This window comes from Salarias fasciatus, chromosome 9 (genome assembly GCF_902148845.1).
Source record: "Salarias fasciatus chromosome 9, fSalaFa1.1, whole genome shotgun sequence".
Taxonomy (NCBI): domain Eukaryota; kingdom Metazoa; phylum Chordata; class Actinopteri; order Blenniiformes; family Blenniidae; genus Salarias; species Salarias fasciatus.
This window is the reverse complement of record NC_043753.1, coordinates 19,051,162-19,074,021: the sequence shown is the minus strand read 5'-3', so window position 1 is coordinate 19,074,021 and position 22,860 is coordinate 19,051,162. Positions and strand designations below refer to the sequence as shown.

Genomic DNA, 22,860 nt, shown 5'->3' with positions numbered 1-22,860 from the left:
AACCGAGCGGCCTGTGACGGAGACGAGTGTGTGTGTGTCTGTGCGAGCCTGTGTGTCTCCAGAGGGCTTAGAGGAAGACATGCTGCACTTCAGTGCATGTGTGTCTTATCTACATCATTTTGCTCAGCTTACATTCCACTCAGACGGAGTGTGTTAAAGTGCCTCGGGATGTGTTCGCATGTGTGCATGCTTGTGCTTTGCAGTCATTGTTTAGTCACAGCAGAGGAGATGGTGTTGCTGTGATCTTTATGTTCAGACACACAAACGTTTACAGTTTTAGTTCGACTTTGGCTCGGGCTGCCAAAAAATCCCGGCTACTGCAGGGAGGCTCGGCATGTGGATTTCTGGGGGAGAAGGCAGCATGTTAACGTGCATATTTGTGTGTTTTCATGTGTATTAGCAGCGGCTGGTGTTTGTTTAGGAGTGTTTATGAGTGTGTTTATATGTGTTGGAAGAGACTGTAAATTCACCGCGAGGAATGTTAATGTTTGCAGACCTCACATCACTCCAGAGAAACCAATTAAAATGTGACTACAGATCTCCAGCAGGCCAAGTGTACATGTGAGTGTATATTAGTAAACTGTGTGTTCTCTGTACAGGGGACGTTTCCACTGTTGGCACAGGGAGGCCTGATGTTTACAGAGGCTGCAGTGTTCCAGTCAAGTGATTCCATTTAACATACAGTTTCCCTCCGATCCTATCGCTTGCCTCCTGACCTAAAAATGCACGCAAAAGTTTATGCAATTTGTTTTTTTAGTGGAGATCTGAATTATTTATGCGTGTTGCACCTGAGGACCATTGGAGTGAGACATAACTGACAATTTACCATGCTACTGCTGGCTTGTGAGTTCTTTCAACAGACAACCTCCCCACAGCACAAAAATAATTCCAAGAAGTTCAGCATATATTAGCCTGTTTTGTCCTGGAGATTGCTGGAAATTCCAGTGGAAACCCACCAACAGCAGTGCCAAATGAGACACGGTGTGGCTCTTCCCAATCACAAATCCATCAGAAAGCCATCAACACAATGAACACTAGAACCAAACAGTTATCATTATCTCGGTGTGACTTCACAGGGAAATTCATGTGGATGGGAAGGAACAGTCTTCCAAGCTACACAGAAGCTAGCTATATTTGTATATACTGGATTTTGGAAATGTGAGAGGCTGCTGCAACTGGGTGTGTTCCCATTTTATTCCCTTCTCCCATGAATTGAAGAGAAACTCCAGCCAATCTGAAGTATTCACAACTGGATCAGTGCTTAGAATTGTATCCATCCTGATCAACACTGAAGCTCATTCCCAACAGGCGAAGAGCTACCTAAATTCTCAAGTGGAAAAAGTCAAAGCATTTAGTAAAATTAAGGATTGGACAAGCCTGATCAGGTCTCAGCAAGCCCACAGAGGCATTTAGGCCTAATCAATGGATCCACACATAAATCAATTCAGGTCTTCAAACGGTCATTAAATTTCCTAATTTCCTGCTACAGCACAAATGAAATTCCTACCCACACATTCCTAAGGCTCTTAATCTGGTGCCAGATCTGCCCTGTTGGCCTAGCCCCAATGTCCCCACTTTTCCAAGTATCCATTCCTTTACAATGCACACAAACTACACACACACAGGCACACACCACATGCACACTACTGGGGTGAGGGGCTCAAAGAGAAGGGAGGGGAGAGCACATGCTTTTGTGCTGGCCTGCACCCTTTGTGAGTAACGTCGAGGGAAATAAAAAAGCTGAGAGGATTTGGTTGACTGAGTAACTTGGTCGGTCACTCAAAAGGCTCATTACTGAACACTTGTTTCTATAGATAGCGGCGATCATTGTTGTAGTATAAACTCACAACACGAGTGACCGGAGACCGTCTTCACCACGGCTAGCTCTGGATTAAGAGTCATTCTTTTTGCTCTGACAAAATATAATCTCTTCAGTGCAGAGTTATGCAAAGTGAAAAAGCACCAGTGAGCCTGGACTCATTTCAAGGCCAGGGGGAGCACAGAGGACTGAGGGTTCCAGGGGGACGTTGTGGTTCCAGCACTGCTGGGAGCCCAAAATGGCCAAAGCGTGTGCACATGAATGACATCCTCGCTGGCCCTCTTCCCCTCCTCAGTCCCCACTCTTCCACCTCTCTGGGTTCCCTCCATTTTCCTTGGAAGAGGGACAAAGGCCAAGCAGCCAGTCCCACACAGGGCTGTCAGTCAGTCGCAGTCCTGCTTGAGCTGCCCCCACTCCCTACAACCCGGCCAGGGGATTCCTCTATTGTCCAAAAGGGCACCACAGAGAAGAAAGAGAAAGAGGGAGAAAGAGGGCTGGAAATGGAAAGATGAGGACTTGAAAGAGTAGAGTGGTAAAAGCATCACAAAAGACAGGAATGACTAAGGAGGACAGAGGAGCTGTGCGGGGAGAACAGCACCGAGAAGAAAAGGAAGACTGTGAGAGAAGAAGAGAGAAAGGGAGTGACTGTGGATTATTAATGAAGAATGGAGGGTAAACAATGGATTCCCACAGTGCTCTGGACACTCTGCACCACTAATAAGGACAGAGACCTCAAGCCAGCAACCAAAAAATCATCTCAACAGACTACAGACTCACAGTCTCACTCTGACAAATGAATAATGGCGTTTATTATGTGGTTTAGTCGGGCCCACTGTGGCCCATACTCAGTGTGGCGTGCAATGGCCCCATTGCTTTCAGGAGGAAAACACATGCACACACACACACACACACACAATACGGCCGCCCACCAATTCACTGTAAACCTATATTTCACTTTCTTCACTCTCGCCCACCATCTCCCACACATCACCACTGCTGCTTGCAGCTCAGGTGTGTGTGTGTGCATGTGTGTGTGTGTGTGTGTGTGTGTGTGTGTGTGTGTGTGTGAAAGGGGAAAAAAAGCACTCACTCTAGTACGCTCTCAATTGCAACTCCGGTGGACGCTGTGCAGGATGCACTTAGCCCTGGTTTACTTTGCATGAAAACATGTATGCAAATCACCTGATGGACTGCACTCGTGAACTACAACTCGCTATAAAGCTTCCACAAGAATTATAGTGGCGAGATATTTTTCCATTCACCCATATTCTATTCAAATCAGCGGCATTGCTATGAGGAAAGAGTGATTACTATCAGGGATTTTACCAAATGTATAAAAGGTGTCAGTGAAAGCAACAGCAGAGCAAATGGAAGAACAAGACTTCAAGTTGTTGACGCTGCAGTGCCAACCAACTTGAACTGTTGAAACTAGCATAAAAAAAAAGGAGGGAAGGGGAAAGATGACCCGCTCTTAATGAGCGAAGTTCAGTGAATGCTGATTCATGTGTTTTCCATAGGTCTTTAGCTTCATTGCTTTTTACTGGGAAACAAGCTTAAACGAAAGAGGAGGAAACGGAAGCTGCAGCTTATCCTAACAATTTCAGACATTCATTCACAAATTCTACATGATACAGCACAACAAGTGGGTCACATGTGTGCACTGGCTTTTGAGCGGGCCAATTAATAGTGGCGTGTCGTGTAAAAAAAAAAACAAAAAAAAAAGTCCTCGTATGCACCCGAGTGTTTGTGTTTCACTTAAGTGGCACTTTGAGTCAGTGACTACCCTCATCCGGCTCCATTCCTCCAGGCAGAAAAGGCCACACAGAGAGAAGGGCGTGGAGGAGGCTGCGTGACTGACAGCCTGACTAACTCCCATCCGCAGTACTTACACCTGTCCCACAGACTTTGATCTGTGCTGAGAGCAAACACAGCCAGGACTCGGGCCAAGGCTTCCCTGAGCCCAGCATTACATGTTGGCAGTAAAACAGCTAAAATCAGGCCTGAAAAAAGGACAACGAGAGGATATAAAAGCTATCGCTAAGTCAAAGAAAACTAATAATTTCCAGTGACAATCCTTGAATTTCCAAGAAAGTTAAAAAAAAAGCACCAAAAATGGAGTTACCTATGCAAACTTTTCAAATTCAAAAGAAACTTTAAAACACAACAGCTGTGTGAGCTATATTTTCACGTTTAATTCACTTAACAAAACAAATTGAGATTATAAATAAGTAATATGTTTTTCGGACAAAAATGAAAGTCAAAATAGCTGTGGACTATATATAAAGACTTAACTGAGATTCAAACCAAAGACGTCTAATACACATGGATGGCTTGCCTTTCCTTGCCTACAGATTTGAGATCCCAACAGTCATATAAGCTATTGTAACGACCCTGGGGGTCGCCATGACACTTCGCATGCCCCGGGGCATGCTGGGAGGCACCGTCATGGACTTAGGGGACCGTATTACGGGGTTATGTGTGTTTAAGTGACTTTCTTTAATTTTTAGTTGCCTGTGTTAGTTTAGTTCTTGTGTTTTACTGTCCATTTTGTGTTACTTTATGTTATTCGTGTGTCGCACCGTGAACAGGGAGGGTTGCTGGGTGAGTAACTCGGCCTGCGTGCCGGCATTGTGGGTGTGTGTTCCGGGATGCTCAGGTTGTTGTAACAATAAAAGCCCTGGATTTGTGGAAGCGGAAGTCCTCCTGTCCTCCTTCTACGTGAAGTCCCTGCTCCAGCGTCACACTATTTTAGGGTTATACGAAATCCCATATTCCATAAGCTGCCTCAGCTCTGCGGAGAACACGCACTGCCGTGTTATTTGTTTTCCTGAGGAAGGACGCGTTAGGACAGAGTCTGTGAGGAATGACCTTTGCTGAAGAGGCTTCGGGGTGAAGAAGCTGAGGATGTACACGGTTTACGTATGAGTGAATGCATGTAAATAAACACAACGGAACTCTGGAATGGCTGCTGAAAAAAACAGCTGCTCAGGCAAAGAGGGAAAGCTTTCCTGAAGACTGTTAATGAAGTTTACTGCTGAAAAAGGCTCAAAGCTAGGGTTCAATGCTTTTTTTCCCCCTTCCGAAGGACACTTTGGGCAAGCAGACACTGAAGTCAAACCGCCAATCCTGCGATTAAAGGGCAACCTGCATGAGTTGTCCTATGAGCCACTGATAAGATGTCCAACCATAAAGCCTCCAAACTGGAGCAGTAGTGCAGCGTGACAGTGTTTCCACTGAGATACTGCGAGAGCAAAGGCTTTCCTGGAGTGAACATGGTTAATGAACAACAGCAGCGGCATCAGGGGCACTGCCTCCTGGGAGTGAGGTTTAGTTTGTGTTGAGCTGACACAACACTATTATGTTACTGGAAGAGCCGTGTCCAGTCTGGTATATACCTCCCATCCACAAAGCCTGTGTCTCTTGATGTACTCTCCAGAGGATTGGAGTAGGGAGATTGAGAGGGAACAGGTGGGCTTGACACTGTATGGCAAAGCGGATCCTCCGCACTAATGCACATGGCCGGAGTGCCTCAGTGATGCATGCATATGTAACACGCTGACAGCCACACTTTTCTCACCCTGGTCTTTTACTTTCTGTTGTTAAAATGGTGTGAAACTGTAACTCTAGCTAGAGTTCATTTAAAACATTTTCAGAATGCAAGGGAAGTGCCATATGAAGAGTGTTTTGATCCCTGCGCATTCACTTAAAGGACTATAGGTTGTCACATGTATTATTTGAAACAATATCATGTCACTCAAAGATGGTATTACACTGTTAGGGAACACGCCATCAAAAACCACCAAGAAAAATGTCTCATTTTGGGGGAAAAAAAAACCAGATGGGACCTAATTTGCACTCTGGATATTCCTGTTTCTGCATTCAAAAAATAAATAAAATCAGTTCACAGTATGTACAGTATAACTGTACCTGTTACTTATGACAAAGCTAACATGTTCTTTGGAAGACTGACAGTTTCCAGCTAATTAAATGAAGACGAGGACCAAATTTGTAGTGATTTTGTGTAATAAATCACAAAGTTTATCACAGCAATTGACATCATGACCCATCTTTTTTTAATCAAACAGCAATTTATCTTGATTATATATACAAAAAAAAAAAACTGTCCAACAAACAAGAATCAGAAGCCATGAGAACCTGGAGGGACTTGTAAGAGTAGTCTTCAACATAAAATATATTGTTGTAGCTGTAACTCATGCCCGTGTTTTTAAATACAATGAACAAGAGAGAGCAGACAGTTCAAATGCAATCAACTATCTTTACCTTCCAGAGACAGCTGTGTAATGATGGGAAACGCTGTGGCACTCTGGGTTACAGGCAGTGTAATGGTGATTGCACGGTGTGCTGAAGTGATTTTCAGCCAGTATTTTAAAAATAGATGAGTAATCCCTGCCATGCTGCGAATTGGTGGGCTAATCACCGCTTTGGTTACTAAAACTGTCACAGTGACAGAAAAGCTTGCACCAATGGCACGGAGACACACCGTCCACCACTTGACCAACGTAAACACACACATTAAAAAAGCGAGAGCGAGAGAGAGATAGTGAGAGTTTGCAGAGAGTTCAAGCACAGATTTGCATTCCAAACCAAATTCAAAGCAGCAGCCTCGTTGGGAGCCTTGAACTTGGCCTTTTCATGGCTCTCACCCTGCCTGCGGTGTGCTTCTGTCTCACTTTACATCCCGCCTCTCTTCCATCTGACGAAAACAATCGCCAGCGCTAATGCAGCGTGATCGATAACCTTATTGACGGCATCCCCTTCCACGCTGCGGAAAGCAGGAAGCAATTTAACAACTCGAAAATATTAAGAGTTCAGCGAAGTGCTGGAGGGAAACGAGCGAACGGCTCCTTCAGTTCCGATTCAAAGCTAAAGGTCTCCGTCCGAAGAGGGCGTGCTGCCCGGGAATGCAAATGACAGGTTCTGCAGGTGCTCGGCAGGAAGTCATGACCACCGCGTCAACACAAGGAAGTGGGCCATTTAGTAGTAGTTCAATGGAAACTTTGGAACATTTGAGATTCTTCAGTTATGCTATCACACCGCACGAATGAATGAGCGCACAGGGAGGCTGTGGAAGTGCCCTCCCCTCGTCCCCACCGCCGCCCCCTCCATCCAGGGCTCCATCGCATGCTCTCGCATTCTGTGTTCCCACAAAACATGACACACAACCAGAAGCCCTATTGTTTATAGTCCACAGAGGACGTTTGGCTCTTTCCTGGATGGGCTGGATCCGGTATGTGCTGCCTGCCTGTCTGCCAGCTCTCAGCTTGTCCCGGAGTGGAACCATGCTGCAGGGGGACCGCCGCAGAAACCGGGGTCTCTGGCACTGTTTATACAAGTAATTTGCTGGCTGGTTCCTACACTGTCAACACATGCGATGTGAACAACACTTGGCCTCAGTGGCAGCTTGTTTCAGCTTCAAGTAAGAGATGATTTGCATAAAAACACACGCAGAGAAATACAAAGACTGAACTCCAGTGAACAGGTCAAGACCCAGAAGGAAAAGGAATGAAGTTCGTCTTCTCACACAAGCTTCGGTTTCATTTAGCGAAAGAACAATATGGAGTATTTCACCCTTAAAATCTATCCTGAGTGGCGGTGTGTGTTGTGGCTTCAGGAATAGCTTCAGTACAATCGACTCATTGTGTAACCCAGGTTGTGGCCTCCCTCACGGTATCATGTGGCTTGGTGTCTACCGTTTTCCAGGAAAGATCGGTCCATTCTACTTTCTTTCTCTAAACTCCTCTTTAGATCCTGTTTCCTAACAATTTTAGCCGCCACTACTTTCTCCAAGTGGTGGACGATACGGCAATAATATATCACAATCTTTCAATCATAAAATCACAAATTCATCATTAGCTTTTTACATTGAGATTAAAATGCAAGCTGCTGCCAAATTTGCAATTTGCGTCTGTGCATCAGCAAGAACTGCAACATACAGAATGAACTCTATAGGTGGTTCTACGATTTCTCTGCCCTGTCAGATCGTCAACATGTTCTAATCCTTCACGATCTAATATCACACACCCCGAGCTTCTTCTGTACAACATGATCCTGAATGTGGCCGAAGCATGTTGATAGATAGACAGAGAACCTAAGTTAACCAAAAGTGCTTTCATTCATTTAATCCAAAATACACAAAAATGAGGAAATCAATCGTGCAAAGCTTTTATTTTCAGGCTCGGCTAAAGCAGCATTGATTTAAGGGCTTCAAACATTTCCTGTGTAACTGCACGATCTAGTCATGGGGCTGAAATCAAAGTAACCCTGTCAGGAGGCATGAGCAGCCAGTCAAGTGTTGCATAAACATGGACCGCAAAACATCTGTCAGTTCTGCCTGGATCCAGCAAATCAGGATTATACAAGGGCTGGCACTGCTTGATTCATTTACCTGCAGCAAATTAATTTACCAATAAAAGGTCACAAGGAAAAACAACATTCTGTCCTTGCATTAAACCAAGCGTAGCCTGTGTTTGATGCACAATATTACATACATACACACACAGACAAAAATACCAGTCCGTGTTCAACTATACCACTGCTTTTCTAGACCATGTGATGAGAACTAAAGTCTGCAGTACAAAGTTCAGTAAGTGGTTCAAAAGTGCTGCACAAAGTCAAATATATGTAGTTCACTGCGCTAGCATCACGCCCCCAGTGGAAAAATAACTGCTCCACTTTAGGTGTAGCTATAAAGTGTCTCTACTGCTGCTCAGATTTTTTTTTCCCCTCTAAAGGAGAAGTACTACACTGACATGCAGGTTTCCTCTCTCTCTCTCTCTCTGTATCTGTTTGACCGCTATGACTCTGGTGCAGCAGTAGCAGCTAGAGAAGGTCTGCGGTGACAGGGAAGCCCCAGCCCATCTGGTGTCTCTCCCTGACAACCCGGGACCAACGTGCCCCCGCATCAGGCGAACCACCGGCCCTTGGAGAACCATCACCTTGGAGACTGGTGTCGGCTGAGCGAGGAAGCCGGGGGAACGAGGAAGCAGAAACCTCCCCGGTGACGCTCGGCTGACGATGAAATGAAACTAATTTCAGACACATTATCTGTTCAAAGATAACAAACGGCGCACGCACATTTAGGCTTGATCGTCATTAGCTGGAAAAACATTACTGCAATCTAATCTAGTCTCAAGTCTGCTATCATTTCATCATTTATCTCTCTCTCTCTCTCACATTCACATCACTGATAAGCCAAATGCATCTTTCACTGGTCACGTTATGCTTCACTTATGTAGCTTATATATCTATAGAGACTCAAGCGCTGAAGTAAACTAGTATATATGCTTAGCGCTGCATGGTGGTGAATTGGTTAGGACTCTTGCCTTGCAGTAAGAAGCATCCCTGCTCGATTCCAGGGTTGGGGTGTTTTAATTGACAGCATTATTTTACTATCTCACATACAAACAACAGGCCAGCGAAACAATTCAACGTTTTAGCAAATACGCTCATCTTCAACGCGAGACACAAGACGAGGATGTCGTTACGTGGGATTAAAAGCCAAAACCCATTAATATGTCATGGAGACAACATAATTACAGAGCAGACTGCTCTCTGTTCCCACATGACTCCAGAGGGGATCAACGCCAGGATCGACCAAAACACTAGCCCTAAGCCCACAGGCGAGCACATGCTGATCCCCAGTGGCTGTCTGAAACAGGCCCTTCTACACGCCCAACGTCACAACCCTGGTCTGTGATAGCAGATCTAAAAATACATGCGTGGGGAACCTGATGATGCGCATGAAAAACGGGGGGGAAAAAAGCGCTGTACTTCGGAGCAGATAGCACATTTCGTTCCTTCGCCGGCGAGACATGTCGTGCTGTTTAATAAACCCGAGGTGGCTCGGTCCAACGTACACGGTGCGTGCTTCAGTCTGAACACGAGCTTGACCTTAACTGACATGTTCCTGTGCTCCAAAACAGACAGTGGATTGATGAGCTGCATCAAATGTCATACAAGCAAACAAGCACTCGTTCAGTCTTGATTAACCTTTATCGTCTAGTCTTCACTACAGTGTTAATATCACATATAGGTGAGATCAAATTATGTATCTATCTGCATGTGTATGAATCCCTTTAGGCACTTTGTACAGGAAAATAGAGTGTTTTTGGATTCTGAGCTTCCAGCATCTTCCTCACAGGCTGTGAATGCAGGTGAAGCTGAGGTCTGTGGGCCTGCCGAAGCTTCAGTATGCATCATGGTAACTCAAATGGGATGGATCCATCAACAATGAACTGGAAATCTTCCAAGTGCACTTGTTGTCAACTCACAACAAACCAAAAGTGTCCTATCTAAGTGACCCGAAGGGGTCGAGAAGAGTCACAGAGCCAATGGAAAACTACACTTTCTTCTCAAAAATGAAGATTAGTGTGGCATTGGCTGTTGCTGCCAGCCCACAACAAGATGTGTTGCATTATTAGTTCAGGTCCAAATGACCTCAGACTGACTTCATATCAATAAATGGCGTCGACTGCATGTGAGAAAGGAGCTGAAATTCATTTTTTTTCCCTCAGTACTCCCATTTGTGTTTTATATCCCAGAGGAATATGGAGGAGCTTAATTAAAAGACAATTAGAATGAGTGCTCATAGTTAAGACTAGCTGAGTAAAATTAAGCTTGATTAGCTTGAGAATCCTACTGAGACAAGTTGTGCCTATCAAGCAAGCTTCAGTGCCAAGGAAAGCTCCTGTGTGTGGGCTTTTCCAACAGGAATGTGAAATGAGTAAGTTCAAGTGTGTGAGAGAGAGAGCGAGAGAGAGAGAGCAGTGTGTTCAGCTAGCGGAGGGCAGGGCAAACTCCTGGAGATTCCAGACATGCCTGCATTTCCTTGGATATCACGTGCTGCAGTGCAAACAGCTATGCTGAGTTGTTCACACAGACGCCACTTTTCACTGAAATTACTCACTTCAGCTAAATAATCATGAAGCCAACGTTGACTAAAAGCATCACACGGAGAGGGTTATGTCAGTAAAATTATCCCTTTGTTATTTTAAAATTGTTGGCAGACTGCCCGTGCGTGCACCCTCAGTTCAAACGCTTCATATTTCCTGTAATGTAGTCAAAGCTTCAGAAATCTCCCACTAAAGTGACGGTGGAAATATTATTAGAAAGCTGCCTTGAGGGAGAACAAAGGCAGAAAATGAGCACAAAGGCTTGCATTGTAAAATGCTCCGATCCCTGAAGTTAAAATAACTGACCTTTCACTATAAACAATGCTTTGTCCATCAACACTTGCTCGATCACTCATCAGGTTTGGTTGAAACAAGAACATCTCGCTTAAAAGCAAACATATCAAAACATAAAACACAAAGGAAAGAGTTAAGTGCTGCAGCCAAAAGACATTAAAAAAAAAAAGAAAACTCAGCACAAACTAGAGTATTGTTGCAACATTGTTGATGAAAAGTATGGTGTGGAGTGAGTGAATGAGTGGACACAAACTGCTGCCATCTTTTTCTGCAGACCCATTACTGCTTCATCTGGCGTGAGCGCGACACGTAAAGTGCGTGCATGCCCCTTTGTTGTCTCCAACGAACCCCGCTGTGCTTTCCACTGACCTCCTGCATCCGTTCTTCCCGCCACACGTACAAATATTCAGCCATCAGCACCTCTTTATTAGAGGCCTGGAACCGGCCATGCGGCACAACCCCACACATTCAGTCCGGCCAGGCTGCACTGCGTTTGCTCAAAATACTAATTAACAGACCATGACCGGGTATCACTGTGAAATCTCGAGTCTTTCACAGTTAAAAAAAAATAAAAAATACACACAGATGATCTTAGAACAGTCTCTCAAAAAGGAGGCATTATTTTCTATTTTTTAACACAGTAACAATATCATCATTCACATGCAGTCAGCCCTTCCTCTGCCCTTGTTGTAACGCTTGGGGCGAAAAATACCAGATAAAAATACAAGTAACAGTGTTGGTGTACCACTGATGATAATACTACACTGTAAATCACAGCTACTACATTTAATCCATACATTGATCCAATGGAAATGTATAAACTACTTTGTCTGATTGCTTGCCTTGTGCATTTTAAAGATTAAAGTTCGCCTTAAGTTTCAGAAACGTACACTTTTACTCTTTTAAGGGTGATAAATTGTACATAATCTTGCTGTAGAGCATTGATTATAACAGCCTGGAAATGTTTTCATCTTTTAGAGACCAGTCAATGTTATAACTCGTCTGGCAATGTCAACAACTTAACTGATAAACCAATTGATTTTAAATAAAGATAAAATACTTTAATGACCTTTTCTAACCACAAATATAAAAAAGAAACAAATCAAACTTTTAGCATAAGATTTAGTTCCTCATAAATCAGCCAGGTGCAACTGCAAATTTTTTTTGTTTTTTATAAAGCAGGCACAAAAAAAGCACTGAGCCAACGCAATGGAAGACAAGATATTTTTAAATTTAACATATAGAAATATTTTCAGGCACTTATATAACTTATTATGTAAGCACGGGCACCATGAATTACTTATTATAGCTAACATCAGCATAGGCAAGTGAAAATATGTTAAAAGGCTACAGCAAACTGTAAACATGTAAGAAAAACTCGTTCATTTAGCTGCGGCGTGCCAGATACACACAGATCAGTGCAGACGGTAGTGCTGATAATGCACCTTGAGCAGCATCAATGTCACACATTAATCCAACAACAGCCTGACTGTTCTCCAGCACATAAAGACAAACATGAGTCAATACTAATCAGAGATACTGGCTAATGGCAGGCTGAATCAATACTGGTGTCGATAGGGAAGAGGAGTAGACAACTGAGCAATTTAGATAAGTTGGAAATGATTTTTCAGTTAAAAAACATCATGAAGGGTGAGGGATTTCTCAGCTAAGGCCTACAATAGTTGTATTTTATGTTTAGGTGGGTAAATATTGTGTTTATAAACAGCTTCTTGGGCTAAAAAGGTATAAACGGTTGCAAGTAGTTTCAACACGACCATGAGCTTTAAACCAACCTGAGATATATCACAAGATCACACATATGAATGTTTATTTTCCAACTCTCATCAATCAAAATTGGGTGTGGGGAAAGTATTACCTAAATGGAAGCAAATGTTGACAGACTGGATCCCAGAGTAGATAACAGGAAGATACACAGTGAGTCAAGAGGAGAGTGTTCAAGTGTAGCAGACACTCTCATCAGAGAAGTAAACATTGCAGCAGTCACAAGTGTGTTACTGCACTCCTTTATCATGACTCTCAAGATCTTAAGACTTAACATTCCTTCACGGGTTGGTGCTATATCTTATGAGATTACAGAGAATCAGGGTGCTTTACATCACTTATCAGGAGTGCCGCGTGTCGGACACCATGAGCTTTAAAGTGTGCAAAGCAGGGACTGAAACAGCGTGATGGGAGCACTGCAGTGAAAAGCAAAACCCCAAGCTCGTCGTTTCTGAAAGGGTTGGCTGTCAAAGTTGAACTCGCAGTCAGCTGAAAGCTCAACAAAACAAGGTCTACGCGGTGGAGATGGCCTCACAAAAACAGGGCATTCCAGGGCTCACTTGATTATTCCCGCTTCCTGCTCGCAGAGACGCTCCCAACAAAAAGGAATCAACAAGAACAACACAGGCGACAACAAATCAACCCGACCCAAATGTAGACGCTGAGTGAGTGCCCAAGTTGCCCCAACTGGAAAAAAAACAAACACGACAAACCAGGGCTTTGTGTGTATCCTGAGGTGGCTCTACTACTGGAGCTCGACCAGACAGCGGGTCATTCAGACAATGGCTAGGGCTGCTGTTCTGGATGCTATGCCGGCTAATGGGTGGTTAATCCAACTTCCATTGCTGACACTGCCTTTACAATGTGAGTAGGTAAAACATTGCTTCTTATTCTTCAATGGGGAGCAGATATTTCCACCCGTAGTCCAACCCAGACGTTTGGAAGGACGATCAGTGTGTAAAGTCAAAAGGCCTCCAAGGATTGTGTGTGGTCGGCAGATAACAGGCACCATTTGTTTGTGGTTGCTCTTAATGCCATCCTGGGTGACCTATTCCTCCCGTGGGGCCATCAGCACCCTGACAGGTCAGCCTCAAAGGGCCACTTATGTGACTTGAAGCTTCGTCCCACAGCTCCTGTATGATCAAAAGGTTCACAAACAGTATCCTGTCCCTGGGAAATGTCACCGTTGAATTTAACCAGTCTAGACTTCCATGTGTGCACTGAGGAATGTGGCCTCTGAGCCTGTGGCATAAATCGATGTAGATTACTTAAACTGATTAAATACCTGAAACTGTGCTGTTGCGTGGAAAATAACCATGCATTTGTATGAATAGAAGCACATTAGATGTTCTGAGGTTGTGGACAATTTTTCAAACTAGACCTTTTTTTCCCCCAATAACTTACTTTTGCTTTGTTTTTTCTCAGAAAGTCTATTTTTCTTGGGTTGTGTAATGTTGGTTTAAAAATGCAAGACTTGAATCTCAACTAGACTGAGGACTGCTTGAGTAGAGAAAACTTCAAGTTGTGTTCTGTCGTTGGTTTGCCATGAGGACTTTGAGTGAGGCAATCCGCTCTCCCGGATAAAAGTAGTTTGGACTTTTCTAAACACCAGCTGGTGTGAGAATCAAATCAACACATGAGTAATGGGAGGTGGAAAAACACTAAATGGCATCACCTTGCACATCCCTGTCTGTGTGGACAGACTGTCAACAGGTTTCTCCTCCTATCACAGTGTGTCCAGCAGCCATAGACTCTCCCGTACTGCAAACAGCTGCCAATGCCACCACAGCCATCAATTATTCACCGGAGCTTTGCCTCCGTGTTTACCTTTGAGGCTGGAGACCGAGGCCACGGCGCACAATAGAGCGCTGGGACATCACGGCATACAGTCCAAATCGCACTGGAGGCAACGGATCATTGGGTGAACATTGTGCTACTGTGCGGAAACTCAATGGAAAAAGAAAAAGACACTACAAGAGGAAGAACATTACACCGATTAGATCCGCAAGGTGTCAACCGAGTATCTGGGAAATCTACTTTGATCCCAGAGATACAAAGAGTTGTGTCAACAATCAAACACAGGTTCACCTTCTTTACTTTAAGCTACTTTGCACTTCAAGTACAAAAGTGAAAAAATGTTGAGTTAGGCAAAAGATGGTAAATGTTTGACTGCTGAGAAACTCATCTATCACCAGTGAAATATGGTGTTTGTACTCATAGTCAAAGAGATCCTATTCAGAGATCCTATTGACCCTGGCCATGCTTTCCAGTCCTGTTTGGAAATCCAACATTTCCAAAATGTTGGATTTGTGACATTAAGAAATCCCTGTGTGATTAACAGGTGCACAGCAGCATGCCTACCTGCATGCTTTACTGATTAAATTCTCTGCATCTAATGCTCAAATCCATCTCTCTAACCTCCTCCTCCTCTGACATCAACAAGCTCCTGGGTCTGTGATTTCTTGTTTGCCCAGTTCCTCCCCACCTGACGCTGCACGTCAGCAAAGCCTGCAGTGTTCGGGGATAGATGGATGGTTAGATGACCCCGGCATTAGTGTGTCCCGCAGGAATGGGGATCAGCGGAGCTCAGTTCAGCTCCCCGATCACTTCCTCCAGTGGAGGTGCAGAGAGGCCCCCCCCCCACTGTTAATCCACCTCCGGCATAAAGCAGCCCCCCGGTTCATCGCCACCATATACTCACTCTCCCTCCCTCACTCGCACATACACATGCACCTCCTATTATCTCTGTGTCCCACCAGATTGGGGGAGGGGTTTTAGGCAGGATGTGAGACCAGCTGGTCATCAGCTCAGACAAAGAAACCTGCTGAATGCGCTGTAGCATCAAAAAGACAGAGAGCTCTCACACTGCCCGCTCTCCACACACTCACCAACAGCTCTGGACCTTTTTCTCCTTTTGCTTGAAAGGGAAGCGTGATTAACTAAGTTTACTTCTGTTTTCTCACACGAGCCCTCCGCCTCTGTGCTGAAACTTGGGGGAGGGGTAGAAGACAGCTGAAGGAAAAATTACCGTCGGACCCCAACGAGTGAAAGAAAGTTCATCACACCACAACTCTTATTTTAGACTCATTGACACTTTTAGAACAACAGCTTTGTTGGCTCCAAGATGCGTCACAGAAACGGGGGAGGTCAGACGAGCCACAGCAATGATGTGGTTTCACCGCAGAGAGGCCACAGGCAGGTGCAATTTATCTTCAGCCAAGCCGGGTTCAACTATTCACTGGGGACCGTCTCTACTGCGGAGTTAACTGGAAATTCAGGAACGGGGGGGGAGTGCAGGACTCAACAATCTACAAGGACACAGCGTCCATGTCCTACATCATGACACCCAACGTTCAGGCACAAGTCCAATTTTTCTCACAGCCTGAAGCTGAAATAAACAGGCAATACATTTAACAAGTAGGAACGAAAGTCGGTGGTTTAACACTGACTCATGGTAAACCTTCGCACAGTTCAAAGTCCTTTTTGAAATTTTAAAATCATATATAATTACACCACTTCAAAAAAAAAAAAAAAAAAACTCAGTCGAAACTGTCCAGCACAACCCAAGCTTAGTAACTGTGTCCAAGAAGCATACGCACAGCTGGAGTATGCAACATGGGTTTGTTTAGGGTCACTGAAAACATGGCGGCAACCAGCACATAGAGTTTCCCATCTTCTGTGAAGGCTCAAATCCTGTAGTATTTATTTTTATAAGAAATAAGATTGAAGATGTAGACCAATATGGAATAAAATTACTGCTATACAAAGCAGTCAAAGTTACAGCATCTGTGGAAGTTTAAAAATAAAAAGGTAAGAACCATTTCTAGCCATTCATGCATATTATATATAGTTCCATCTGTCGATAAAGTCTCATATGTCTATCGAAGAAAAGTTATTTTGCGATTCAAATCTTTACTGTTTTATCGCCCATCCTGATGACACATTGGACAATTCACGCTAGTGTAAACAATGGCAGAGCAATTCCCATTCAGCCACAGTTGAGTGAAGGAGCCAGTCTGGGCCTCGCTTGACCCGGAGCTCAACGTTCACTGGGGAGTGACGAGAAAAGCACTCTGATTTTTATCGGTGCATTTATATGTTGGAAAGAAGGCCCGAAAGCAGATCCCACAGGAAGGCCACACTCAGACGCAGTGGCCTGTGTGCGTGGGGTCAGAGCTGCGGGGTAGAGGGTCGTTTTCATGGCCGGGTGAAGCCCTAATCTGCCCTTTAGCCACGGATCTGTTAACACGCACACAGAGGCCACTACTGACAGATGAGGATTCATTACACTGTATAGTCTTGCTTCCTATCCATTTTGTATGTATATTACCCTTTATTTTCTTAAACATAACTGCTTATGTGCACAATGAATCTTAATATCTTAATATTTAAGACTGGGCTGTTCAATAAAAGACTATAACCTCAGGTAGGGACCATGCGACCGACACTGGAACCGTTGTCCTACTTGTAGTTTCGCTCAGTCTTCAAGCAGGAAATTAGCAAAGTAACATTCAGCTGCACTAAGACGTCTGATTAGGTAATAACACCAAAGGCAACAAGCATAAAACCTGTTTCACAAAGTCTCGGGCGACACACCCATCAGGGATCCGTTCCCGCCTTCAACAATGAAAAAAGCCAGGACACCAGTAGGTAAGACCTGCTGGCTGAAGTGTATGTTTGACTGATCTGGGTGGCGCCACCGTCTACTGAACCTACAGTCTGTCTGCTTCCTCCAAAAACAGCACATCTTGTTTTTCAGGATCAATAAAAATGATCATCTGCATCATGACATGCCTGCAGACTTCAAGTCCGCATGGCCAAGGCCGACACAGAGCACACCGGAAACACAAAGAGCTGGGCGAATCAAGACTGGTGAATGGACCGTTCTGTAACCCATCATAGGACTTGAGAATAGCTAAAAAGATAATTGCTTTTTCCTTAATGTGACCAGTTTGTCAAAACAGCAACAGGGAATTCAGTCCAGGTTAGAATAAACTAATAAAACACATGAAAGAAACCAAAGGTAAAGGCAGGGACAGATTGTGTCAAGTTTTTGTGGAAAATTGACAAAAAAAAAAAACTAAAGAGGCATCAAAAAGTGGCCATGAGCCAAGATTACCAAACTTACATCAACTGACAGGAAAAGAGGATTGGTGCTCTTTTCATGATGTTCTGGCACACGACTGATCAGGTAATCTATTTAACTTGGTAAATAAACAAGCTAGCAAACAAAGAAAAACAAAAGACCCATTAGCAACTGTCTGAGATTAGTTTTTGTGCAATGAAAGAGCAGAGTTGCAACGCAGCATTAACAGCTAAGGATGTATGGGCATGTGGGGAATTCCACACCAGCTGCTTACTTAAAAGCCTCTCATCAAGCCAGTCCATACAGATAAGACGTGCATTATGCTATTACCATATCTACTGTGGAATAATCACTGGCTGGATAAGATTATGTACCTATTTCTGACAAAAAAAAAACCACCAACTTTCTGGGTTTACATGAACAAAACGTGGTTGTGGGAAAGGGAGACCTCAATGCCGCAGTGAGTAAAATCTAATCTAAGATTGGTGTGTGGTGCGGTGGGGGTGTGACAAAGTAAACTTAAGAAACTGTCAGGACGTCTAAAGCTCCATCTGCTCACTACGCTAAACCCCCACCGATACACTCTCATCCACGCCAGCACCACACTCTGACTGATACAGTTTGTAGCCTCTGTACAGCTTTTTTTTTTTAACAATACTTCCCTGCAGTTAAAATTGACAATTTCAATCTTCCAAACATTAAAACTGCCAAAGCATGAGTGCAAATTACAGATGTAGAGGAGTAGAGAGTGAACTGCAAAATACACTCACTTTATTAGCTTTGCCTCATCATTTAGTTATTTACCATCACAGAATAAATTCTTGGCAAAAAGATTGTCAAAATACGTAAGGTCATATAAGAGTAAACTCAAAGCTAAAGTACATTACTACACAACTCTGATCGGTTGTAAAAATGGAATCTAAACTACAACGGGTTCAAATTAAGTCCATGCATTTCTAACTAAATACTATTTAGGAGTTACTGGGACTGATTATCCAAGAAAAACAAAGAGCAGCAAATAACTCCCACTTCAAAATGCATTTACTGACATAAAAACCAATTGTGGTTGTAACAGATCAGTATACTGCAGTTGGTCATGTGGGGTAGAGTGCATAAAATAATGACTAGATATTTCTGTATTAAAAGTTTATTTTAAAACAACAAAAATTACAATAGAAATGTTGCATTCGTGCTGGTTGAGGTGTGAAAGTTGGTGGAACGTGTTTGGTCTGCATGTTACAGGACATTCTGACCATTCGCAGAGCTGCAGCCAATCCCAGCTGGCAATGCTAATAACTGCAATGTGAAATTTTCACCATTAAATCACCGATAAATACGTATTTGTAGTCCGCTTAGTGAAAGGGTCCTGCATGACTGATCTGATGGCTGTGACTGAGTCACGGGCCAGTTTGTAGCCGCTTCAATTGTCTGGGAAAGTGTCAAATCTGACTCAATTAATCTCCATCCATGACATGTGTTGCACATGGCTGTGTTTTGTCCAGACTGTCATAAAAGGCTTGCTCATTTACAGATTCATAGGGTGAACTGATGAGCAAAAACAAGCTCAGTTGTTTGCCTGTCACCTAAAAATATCCACAGACTGACAATTAAATCCACAGATTCATCCGTGACTCCAATACATTGTGACAGGGGAAGGGGCGCACGCATGCACGGAGGCATTCAGGCCCTCAGTTATGCGAGCTTTTAGCGGTAATGCAATTCATCATGCAGTCAGTGCCCTTGTTTCCAATCCTGTGAGGGTCTGACCCCTCGCTGTTCCTCGCTGAAGCCCCGCTGACGCCGACGACTGACGTGGGCCCATATGCTTTGTGTCTGCACGCTACGCGTTCTCCACCACGACATGAGACGTTCTGTCACTGCGCATTCACGTCTCCCAGTTGAGGGCGGCGCCACACAGAGAGGCCGAGTCGGTGAGCCGAGGTAGTCGGGTGTATCTGTCAGTACTTTAAAAAAAAACCTATGAATTTTCACAGACAAGCTGCTGTTAGATCCCATCAAACACAGACATTCATTACTTTCAAGTTGGAGAACTTCACTTAAAACAAGCGAATGTGCGTTTTATTGCTATCCATTCTTTGAAAGGTTATAAAAACACAAGAAATAACATCGAGGTGAAAACATGACACTATACAGTTGTGTATTTCAAAACACAAACAGAAATTAAACTTCAGTGATTACGTAACAACAGTCTTATTGCAACCCAACAAGGTTTATTGTCGACAACTACCAGAAGGTAACAGGCAGTCCTGGACCAACACTTCAGCCTCTGCTGACCTGAAGTTGTTAACAGTCTTCATCAGTTGAATGTGCCACTTGTCCCTTTCACCACCAAGCCACGCAATGAGAGAGACTGACCATGTCTACTCCTGACCAGTCCATTCAAGCAAAACTCCCCACTTGATCGCAATCACAGCCAGTGCCTTGTTCTAGACACCAGCAACGCCTCATACCAAATCACACAGTGAGAACTGCAGGCGAGCGAGAAGGAAAACAGACTTGACAACAGTGCTGCTGTCCCTAAAATAAACTGGGGTGTGCAAAAGAGAACTTTTGTCATATTTGAAATGGCGAGAATGTGGGTGGGGACAGCTTTGCAAGTCGTTCCACGCATGCCTTCCCACACTGAAACCACTCCAACTAGCCACCAAGTCCATTACTACAGGCAGCACGGTGCATGCCAGCTGTTTTGGTGTGGCTCCTTCTATATAAACACTATTCAGCTTCATCCAGCAGCCGGGGAACAATTTGGTCTGCCACTCTTCTCTATATTCAAAGCTCATTGAAAACTTCATGCGGAGAGGAACAAGAGAAAATGAGTCACATCTGATGCTGATTTGAGGTTTTATTGCGCACATGACTGTGAAAACAAAACAAGCACAGTGTATGGTGCAACACTGCAGGGAATGACCACAGGGAGGAGGTGGCTGCTGATCAGGAAGTACCTGGACAGGTGACATCACTCGAGCTGTCTGGCTGCTGATTTCACCTGGCAGGTGATCTTCACTTCATAAAACAGTGCAGGTGTGTAGGGACATTTCCCCATTGTTAAAAACCAGAAAAACTCCCCTATGAGTAGAATGATTGCATTCACAGGGGAAAAAAAGGAAAAAGTGGTGGTATGCATACCTTTGGTAGCTCTTTGAGTTGATTGGCATCAAGAAGGAGCTCCTCCAGGCTGCGGGTGTAGCGGAAGATCTCATCGGGGACCGTCTGCAAGTTGCAGTGCCGCTTGTCCACCGACTCGACGTGGCGGTTGCAGCGCCACAGGGGGATACACTTCAGCATGTCCGGCCGCCGAGGGGGGATTGGGTTGCCGGCGCTACTGATATCTCCGCATCGGAGAGTGACAGCAGGGGCGGGGAAGGTCGCTGGGAAAGAGGATGTTCACTCAATGTCAAACGCACTCCACGGTGTATTCAGGCCGAAATCCACTTAGAGACATAAAATAATCCTCCTCGATCTGTTAGCGATATTCCCAGTTTCGGCGCGGCGTCGTCCAGTGATTTGTCAGCTCCTTCGTGGCGATAATCTACAGTCGCAATCAACACAAACCAAACCGAGAACTCCCACTTGGCTCGAAGTGCGTGTGTGTCCGTGAGTGTGAGGACTTCTTCTCACTTCTTCTTCTTCACGGGAGTAACATTAGCTTGTTCTGCTACCGCCACCATCCCTGTCAAGACGCCGACGCTCCGCCGCGGCTAACCGTCCAACACGCAGGCGAGGACCCAGCGACGCAGAGACGCTGCGTGAAGTTTCGCGGTCATGAGTGGCGACTTCGCGAGGGGAGCCGCCGGACTTCGGGTCGCCGATAGAGCCGAGAGCGTGAAAACGGCCACTGAACGCGGCGCGCAGAGCGAGTCGGCACAGATTAACCGGAGTGCGGGAGGATGTGCGTCCTCATCCGCGACGGTGTTGTTAGCAGGCTAGTTACAGATAGCCCACTCCCGGCTAACAGATGACTGAACGTCTTTGTGCCTAGCCGCCGCTAGCTAAAGCTGGTGTGGTGAAGCCTGGTGGGACCGCGTCTGCTCGGAAGCAGCATCCCAGAACGCGCCGCACAAACCGCCCGGTGGAGGCTCGCCCTAATCCGTTCCGTGGGTGAAACGCCCGCAGCGGGAGCAGGACCTTCAGCAACAGCCGCGCTTTCCTCCCCCGTTGAGCCGAGCCAGGCCGGTTTGGCGTGTGGGGGGCTGGGCTCGGCTCGAGCTGGAGCGCCGCCGCTTTGCGGAGGCCACATGTTACTGTGCAGCGCCATCTAGCGGCACGTATCGGTAAACATTCAGTTCAGGAACATTTATATTATGATTATAAATAAGCGCCTAATATTAAAGTACTAGATATAAAAGTAAAAAATAGACAATACAAAACCTTGAAATAACAGTATAATTACCTAAAGTCTCGTAAAAAACGCAAACTAATCATTAAAACATAAAAAGGCTCAACATAACTTCACCACACAGACACACATTTATCAAAGTCCGATTTAAAACCACCAAAGGAACAGACACTACGTCGAAAATGACAATGTATGGAGTTTGCACGTTTTCGCTGTCTCTCTTTTCATCATTTAGCCTGGTATCCTCCAAGTCCAAAACATTTATTTTAGCCTATAGACAAAACACAAGGGTACAGTAACACTAATAGGAAATACGTTCATAAAACCACCCGAGTAAATAAATGTCAAGACTTTGAATTTGGTATTCATCATCTGTAGACACTGTGCCTGCTCTGAGGTTGCCACAGATATCACACTACATGATTACATAGAAAATGTCTGTCCTCGGAGGGGGAACCGTCTCATATGGATCTTCACATTGATTGAAGAGTTCCATCCATCTTTAGTGAGCTCCAGAGGCCTCAATCCCACCTGATTCCAGTCATACCTTTTAGTCACACAAGACCATGCAAATGTATAATGCTCCAAAACACAAACGCCTAATCACAGT

At 44.6% G+C, this 22,860-nt stretch overlaps 1 protein-coding gene across 14 annotated transcripts in view; it reads right to left on the bottom strand.

Moving 5' to 3' along the window:
• The window catches only part of scrib (scribble planar cell polarity protein), a 59,074-nt gene extending 37,001 nt beyond the window's left edge, over positions 1-22,073 (bottom strand). For 10 of the 14 annotated variants that reach the window (XM_030099984.1, XM_030099988.1, XM_030099985.1 and 7 more), the window contains exon 1: positions 21,041-21,199. In XM_030099984.1, coding sequence (XP_029955844.1) covers positions 21,041-21,199 — 159 coding nt within the window. Of the gene's footprint in view, positions 1-21,040 lie in introns of all 14 variants that reach the window. The other 4 variants (XM_030099993.1, XM_030099980.1, XM_030099981.1 and 1 more) reach the window with 1 other exon arrangement.
• Between the last annotated feature and the right edge of the window lie 787 nt (positions 22,074-22,860).